We start from the raw sequence: 8,870 nt of genomic DNA, 5'->3' as shown, positions 1-8,870 counted from the left end.
AGAACATTCTGGCGTTGTCCCACCTCTAATTGTCTCCCGTCCGAAGGACGGGCGCTATTGACATGCCGTTTCTTACGTTTTCTAGATTCGTCCTTCTAAGAATTATGACGTATCGGAGATGGGCTATTTCGTTACAATATACTGATTTTGACTGGTATCCTTTTAAAAAAACATGACGTATTTTGACAGCTTATACAAATTGAACATTTTAGTATTTTTTTGTCGTTAAATAAAACACTTTTCCTTATATTTCCTTTAAGTAATGATAAAATTAAAAAAAAATAATTCCAGTAATATGTTGGTTGGTTATCTAAATAGAGGGTTATAAAAATTTAAAATAATTCCTGAATATAATAGTTAAGAGGTAAAAAAGTGGGTCAATCTATGTTTAGGGCTTTACAATAAAATATAAAATGAAATGTAAATATTTTATTGTTAATAATTACACAAATATAAAAACATATCAGTATTAAGTAGTCAACAAAATTAATTAACTAGGGATGTTCAATAACTTGCTGTGGGACCAATTTTGCTTCTTTTAAATCCTTGTCCTTAAAGCCTACTGGAGTTGCGAATATCCCCTTAAACAATGGCAGTCGCCTTTTTGTCCTACAAAATACGTTTTAAACAGAATATATATAAAAACGATTGATGTTTTATTTAAAATGGAGAAAAGTAAAAGTGCTATAAATAAAATAATAATGACTAAATATTAAATCATTTTTAAAACAAACACTAGCCTAACTCATCATATAAAATAAACAGAAACCCGAATCAAAAATGCCCTCTAACTTTAAATATTGAAATATAAAAACAGTTATAGATGTAAAAAAAAACAATAAAATGAATACTAAAAAGACTGATAAAATTAAATTGCCAAAAAAATAAGAAATTATTTATTTTTATATAATACTATATGGTAAAGTAAAGTTGCCTAATATGGGGTACCTTTTTCAAAAATACTATTAAAAATAACGTAATTAATTTCAGGCACTATTTTTAAATTTTAGGTTTTTCGTGGACACTTTTTAAGCATTTAGTAAAACGACACAGTATACACATGTACTCTTTTTTTAGGATATTTTTTAAAGTAAAACAGGCGTTAAATCTGCAGGAGTTACCTATTGTGTAAGTTTTTTTTTTTTTGAAAAACCTTATAAAATTGCCTTTCCTCTACTGCTTCTCCTTCTATTATTTCTTCATTAACTGTTTCCTCTTCCAGTGCTTCTTTATTAACCAGTAACTGTTTGTTCTTTTACTCTTTGTTCAGAGCTACTTCTTGCATTTCTGCAATAAAATTACATTCGTTAAATACGTTTCTGTTGGAGCAGCTAATATTAGTTTTCTTAAACCCATTAATTGCTGTATTCATGGTCGCTGTTTTTATATAAGCGTTTTTAAAAGTTCTCCTAATTGATAGCCTGTTATAACACTTCCTGGATTAGGCCTAAGCCAATTTGTGATCTCCTGCGTGTAATAAATTTTGAACCGTGACATAAATGCCATGTCCATTACTAGATTTTATGTGTTGAATGCGGTGGAAGGCAAATTATATTGTGTATATGGTTTTCTCGCACTACAGTTATTATCTCCAAATTTTTTGTATGGAGCAGATCAACAAAATTTTTTTTTGAATCCAGCCAAATACAATACATGCACACTTAACCCTACAGAGCATACGTTGTGCCTATCAGGCCTATGACGATTTATTTTTCGCGATAAAATGCACCAGTTTATACCTACAATTTTTATGTTCAATGTACAATGTACCTTCCTAACTATGTAAGCAGTATACATTGCTGTATCAGTTAAAATTGTTAGTTACTTAGAGTTCGAATAGGGGGTGCTGTGGGCCTGAGAGGCCTAATATATTCATTCAAGTATACAATACAAATATTTATATACGCAAAATAACAAATAACGAAGTTTCTGATTACAAAAAAAAACTAACAACTTTGAATGAAATTAAAGCTGTTATCGGAATCATATACCTAGCAAGCATATTACATGGCAACAGATTAAATCTTGCCAAATTTTGGACCACTGATAGAACTAGTAAGACTATATTTTCGGCCGCAGTGGGCATAAATCGTTTTCGTTTTCTTCTGAAATGCATAAGACTGGATGATTTAACCACAAGAGAAGAAAGAAAAGAATCAGACATGATCACTGCTATTAGAAACATTTTTTAACTGTTCAGTAATAGTTGTCAAATATCATATATCGCTGGTAAGTATGTGACACTGTATGAGATATTGTGGGTCTTCCGCGGCAGATGCAGTTTCCGTATGTTTGTAGATTTACGCAGAGCTTTAGCCGGATGGTCCATATCAAATTGGTAACAAAACTGAGGATATTGTAGAACGATTGTGTAAGCCTATTTTTAATTCCAGAAGAAATGTTACGATGGAAAATTGGTTTACTGGAATTGAAATAATGGAAAAGATGCTTAAAGATCATAAGTTAAGAGTGTTGGAACTGTACGGAAAAATAAGAAACAGAAACACCGGCAGAAACACCGGCATTCATTCAACCTAAAAATAGAGACATACATTCAACATTATTTGGCTTTACCGAAAACGTTACTATTGCTTCATATATTCGAAAAAAAAAAACAAATATGTATTGGTAGCTTTCACTTGACATCACGACGATAACATTGATGAACAAACAGTTGAACTAAATAAACCTAAGATGATAACATTCTATAATGTGGCCAAAGAAGCTGCAGATTCTGTCGATCAGATATGTGGTAAATTTAATTGTGCAAGAAATACCCGACGCTGGCTTATGGTCATGTTTTATGGATACTAAATGTAGCTGGTGTAAATGCTTTTATACTTTATAATTCCCATAACAAAAATGGTACTCTCTCTAGACGACATTTTTAGAACAGTTATCAATGCAGTCGATGAAAACCCATTTGATGGAAAGAGCTGAAAACATACATTTGTCACGCCAAACCCAAGAAAATTTGCTAGAATGGGACCAATAGAAGCGAAAAACCCTAAGCCTTGAACCACTAAGAGGAAGTACTGTACATTTTGCAAGAACAGAAAAAGTAGATATTATTTTAAAAAATGTGCCTGTTGCATTTGTTTGCAACATGCCAATTACGTATGTCCTAATTGTAGTGAAAACCTCTGACTTCCTAATTCTATTCTATTCTATCGAAAAGTTATGATTTTAGCATTTTAAGTTTCCAGTATAATCCTACTGTAGTAAGGAATATTTAATATTGTGATGTATTTCTGATATTTTATAATATTAAACTACTAGTTGTATTGCTGCATAATTGTTAATTAAAACTTGTTATTCATAGGCCTCTTAGCCCTAATGTGTGATATAATGGATTTTTTACGTGTTGTCCTGTAGGGTTTAATCCAAGCGGAGTCCATTTATTGGTTCCATTTTCATATTGTTCTAGGGAAAAACTAAAAAGGGCGGTATACATTAGTTTGTTGCGCTAAAACATATAACTGTGGTTAACAAAGATCCGCGTTCGGCTAAGATGATTGCGGCAATTTGTTTTTTTTCTTTTTTCTTCACAATTCTCAGATGTTTATGTTGCACAATGGTGACAACAGTTTTATTGCAATTAAAAATTATTACTGGATTGTAATTTTTTTTCTAAAAATTACTCATATAATTTAAAAAACGCCGCAACGTTTTCTTTCGTGAACGATTTATGACGCGGTTAGGATATTCCTTGGGACATTCTAAGGCTAGGCGCACACACATCGAATTTTGACGGCTGATAAAAGTTCGATCGAATTTTTATCAATGATGCTTTGCACGCACACTACACGAAATTTATTTGATGACGTTTGTTAATCTACAACGATTTGTTAGATGTAGTATACAAAATGACAATGAACAACACAGAACTACGTAGCAACACAAAGCGACGTAGCTTGAGCAGTGTCCACAAAACGCAACTGGTCCACTGGTTGGTCGACAAAGATCGATGTGTGGGCGCACTTTCATTTGGTACCGTTGAAAGGATGCCAATGATCGCGGCAGTCGTCCATTGTATATTATATCTTTTTCTTTTTATCGTAGTAGTGAAAGTTTTGTCACCACACTACCATATTAGACGTATAAGTTGGGTCGAAGTATAATTTACTGATTTTACCATCACTAACTTTCAATACTTTATCTATCTCATAAATTTCTGTCACTAAATCAGTCTCTAAGATATCAATTGAACTGTCTTCTAGTACCAAATCATTAAAATACCTATCCTAAGCGTCTGTTTTAATATCGCCAATAGTTCTTTATCAGTTAGCTTTTTTGGATTTTGAAATTTTGGTGTTTCACTCATTTTTATAAAACACGTACTCGACAATCACTACAAACGTAACTAAACACACCAGAACTAAAACGGTACTGAGATAGTAAGATAAACACGTATGCGTAGCAGAAATAAAATAAATTGGGAATCCCTGTCGCTTAAACAATTTGGGGTTTATTTGGGGTGTATATACCTGCCATTACTTACCAAGCGGGGTGTGGCTGAACCCCAAGGAACAAAACTGGCTACTATAACTTGTTGCAATAAACAGAAATAAATTAAAACTTTTTACACTAAATTATAAGTATATCTAAGAAACATACCTGAAAGTAAATTAAATAAAACAAATTAGTTTTGAAAATGTTGCAAATTAATGTCTAGGGTTCAACTGCACCCGGCTCGGGTTAACAAAGATTAACACTATATCGTTTTAATTTTAATTAAATTTTACGATATTAATTATATAATTTAAAGATTTCTACACCTTCTGCTGGTTGCAAATGCTAGAAAAGTTTTTACTGATGGTGGTTTGATAAGATGAAAACCGTTCTGATAAAAATTGTAATCATTTTAAATAATTTCATTATTTTAGTGCAGAATCAAATATTTACCGTATCACTTAATGGCAAGAATAGTAGATGAAGAACACAGAAGAACGATCTTGCTCAGAGCCGCGTAATGACCCTGTATAATATTTACACAAAAGACCCACCCATACCAGTAGATACTTGGACTTCATATAATATGCAGATGATACAAGCATTGTTTTACGAGTAATGATTCTGACCGAAAGTATCACAACACTAACATAAGCCTTAAAATGATTATAGAATTAGAAGGATTAGAAGAATCAAACTAACTTAAGCCAAATTCCGGAAAAATATGGGTGCGGTCCTTTCACTTTGGTAACAGAGACGCTTAAAGAAAACTTAACATTCAATGGTATAATGAAACCCTTGAACACTGTATGTCTTCTTAATATCTGGGAGTTACTTTAGATCGTACGTTTCCGTTTATAAAAGAGGGTATGAAACTAATAGGAAAACTGACTGTCAGAAAAAATATTCTTTCCAAGCTTGTAAACCAAAAATTGGGCGCTTATTTTTCCACTTTTATAACATCGACGTTTGCCCTCTGTATTTCTACTTTTGAATATATTTTACTGGTATGGAAATCGTCATTACACGTTAGACATGTAGATTTAGCTATCAATGAGTCATCAAGGATCATCAGTAAATGTTTGAGACCCATACCTATACATAAGCTCTATCCTATTGTAGTTATTACTTCACCTGATATTCGAAGAGAAGAAGCTAGAGATGTGAAAAAAAATTAACAAACCCTATATTTACGACATCTACTCCACGATTACTAGCCTACCACACAACAACTCAAATCGAGAAAAAGTTTTCTTGTCAGATCAACACATCTGCAAGATACACCAGACATAACTAATCTCGGCAAATAGAAAGAAAGTTTTCCTCGCCATATGAATAATTAAAAGGAGCTTTTGTGTGGTAGGCATCATGTATAGGCATCATCTCTTGTCCTCTGTTGGAGAATACTTGCACTGAACAGGACCTCTTGTACGCAACTGATACGGCCTTTCAGACTGCTCTTTTCTGATGGGCAAGAATCAATTGTTTGAACTAAACACGTAAAGTGAAGTAAGTATTATTTTATTAATTTTATAAACAGTCTAACTCCACCAGAAGTTTGTACTTTATTGTATTGCAGTGCCTTAGTTTTCAGATGCGGTTTTATAAAAAGCAACGTCACATTATTCAGTTGCATTGAATATAATATTTGATAATATTTGATAATAATTTTGGGAATATACCTGGTAATATACCAGGTATATTCCCAAAGTTCTTTACTTATTTTAATACTACATCTATTGAAAAATATAAAACTGTGTATCTCCCCTAAGGATATTTATCACAGCATATAGTTGCACACATAGAACATCCTTTTAGTATATATAGTATAAAGCTACATCTGCTACGAGACGGAACCAGCATCTCATCTTTTGTTTTATTTTGTCCTGGCGTATCTCCCCTAAGGATATTGATCACAGCATATAGTTGCACACATAGAACATCCTTTTAGTGTATATAGTATAAAGCTATGCAGACGACGCAATACTACTCTCTCAAAGTGAAGATGATTTACAACGTATGCTGCACCAATTTAATATAACCGCCAGAAAATTTAACATGTTAATTTCCCCAACAAAGACAAAATGCATGGTTATAACAGAAAATTTACTAAGATGTAAACTGGAGCTGGAAGGTCAGATAATAGAACAAGTGATGGAGTTTAAATATCTAGGCATCACATTATGTAGCTACCAAAAGCTCGAAACCGAAGTGGAAGATCAAGTGAATAGAGCAATCAGAGCCGCAGGCTGCCTAAACGAAACAATATGGACAAATAAAAATATCAGGAAAGAAACGACAGGCAGAATTTACAAAATAGTCATCAGACCAATAATCACATACGCGGCAGAAACAAGACCTGATACAGAAAGAACAAAAATGATGTTAGAAACAGCAGAGATGAAAACACTTAGAAAAATTGATGGTAGGACACTATGGGACAGAGCTAAAAGTACAGATATACGACATATATGCAAGGTGGAGAACATCAAAAACTGGGTAAGAAATAGAAAAGTAGAATGGAACGATCATATAAGCCGAATGACAATAAATAGAGTAGTAGAGATGGCAGGAGACAGTTCCCCAATAGGAAGACGATCAGTAGGAAGACCACGCAAACGATGGAATGACAACTTACTGGAGGCACATTGAAAAACAGACAGAGTCATGTCTATATAAAAATAAGAAGAAGAAGTGTAAAGCTATATCTGCTACGAGACGGAACCAGCATCTCATCTTTTGTTTCATTTTCTCCTGGACAATTATTTTTTGACAGTTGTTAACAAACTTACCCAAACTTAGTTTACTTTAACCTTTTCAAGTCTGGATCCGACTTTTCCTTTATATTTACGAGCCATTAATCATTGAGTATACACCGTAATGGACAAATTCTGCATAATCCCAGGTGCTCCACATTCTGTATCTCCTTATATTCACAAAGTACGTAATATCAGTCTTTATACCCTATTTAAGTAGGTTTTGGTATACACGGCCAACGCCGGGGCGTGTGCCGTTGAGTGTCCGCCAGGTTCTTCAGTTCAAATCCATTCCGTGTAGTGGCTCTGGGTGTAAGGGAAACAATTTGGGGGGTTCGACGCTAACGCTTCTCATGAACATTTTTCTTGATTTAAACCGAATAGTTCTCCACAGTTAGTCAAAATCCTATAATTGGTGTCTTTCTTAAACTCCTGTACATATTGGGAGGCGTATTGATGGTCATCTGTTGATACGAATCAGCTGCCCGATACAGTAGGGGTAAAGGAGTCGATTTTGTATAGCCATTAGTTATTTAACATGTTTCGTTTATTGCATTGGTGACTCGTTGAGTGCTCCTAGATTTACTCCATATTCTTCTGCCGATAAATACAAGGCCTAAATAGTTGACTTTAAGACCTGTGGATTTGCACATCATTTGCTTTTTACAAGTTTCCGTGGAAGGTTGTTTCTCGTAGCAACCTCCTGTCTTGTACTCTTACAATTGCTTGTTAGTAAACGGCCTAATACGACGACTTTAAAATATATGGGTTTGTCAGTATGTTTTAAGTGTTGTCTTTCACAGTGTTGAGATGGAATGAATATAGTTGGGTTTTATGAGGATTTGGCTTTAGTGAGTTCTGTTTTTAGATATCATGATTAAAGCCTCTTTTATTATACAGTCTATCTTTGCGAAGGTTTTTCCTTTTACAGTGATACCAAGATCGTCAGCGTAAACAAAGCTCTTAGTTTGGGAGTGCAATGGCTGGTCTTTCATGTACGTATTAAACAAGGAAGATTTCTTGGAGTAGACCATATTTCTAAGTTTGTCATCTGCTCTTCTTTCCATTTACCATAACGTAGAAGTGTCTGTCATAAAACAATGACCACACGATCTTATGGCTTATATAAAATATTTCAAATTGTGGCCAAACAATTTTAACAACTGTTTGGATTTTATTAATAGTAGTAGGGACGTTTTCGTCATCTCCATCAACTTTCTGTTAAGAGCACAAGTCTTTCGTCATTAAATTAAATTAATTCGTCGGAATCAGATTTATCAATACTGCTCAGGTAGTCATTCTTCAGTGATTTTTTCAAGCATGCTTCTAATTCATCTTCTGTAAGCTTATTTGGATTTCTTAACAGCACACTATCTCTTATAGGCCAATAACTGACGTCAAACCAGCTAAAATTTTAAATTATTATCGAGACATAATGTCACTTAATATATTTCTCAAGTAACTAGCTAAAGTGCAAGTACAAAATAAATTTTACGTGACAAAGCCCAGCAATGACTACAAGCGTCGTAGCTTGCTTAATATATTAAAGGAAGTTAGACCGGATGTTACATAGATAGTGGTCAGGAGTGGAAAAAGCACTTGGAGTTCAAAATAAAGAAAGGTCAACCACGTATGGTGTAATTTTTTGTAGCGACTTCTTAA

At 33.6% G+C, this 8,870-nt stretch overlaps 1 protein-coding gene across 1 annotated transcript in view; it reads right to left on the bottom strand.

Annotated features, from left to right (window-relative positions):
• Positions 1 to 414: 414 nt before the first annotated feature.
• The window catches only part of LOC140440635 (uncharacterized), a 47,456-nt gene continuing 39,000 nt past the window's right edge, over positions 415 to 8,870 (bottom strand). Inside the window, exon 5 of the mRNA XM_072531005.1 lies at positions 415 to 609. Within this exon, the coding sequence (XP_072387106.1) occupies positions 560 to 609 (50 nt within the window). The 3' untranslated portion in view covers positions 415 to 559. The remainder of the gene's footprint in view (positions 610 to 8,870) is intronic.

This window comes from Diabrotica undecimpunctata, chromosome 5 (assembly GCF_040954645.1).
Source record: "Diabrotica undecimpunctata isolate CICGRU chromosome 5, icDiaUnde3, whole genome shotgun sequence".
In the NCBI taxonomy this organism is placed as follows: domain Eukaryota; kingdom Metazoa; phylum Arthropoda; class Insecta; order Coleoptera; family Chrysomelidae; genus Diabrotica; species Diabrotica undecimpunctata.
This window is presented reverse-complemented; position numbering and strand designations above follow the sequence as displayed.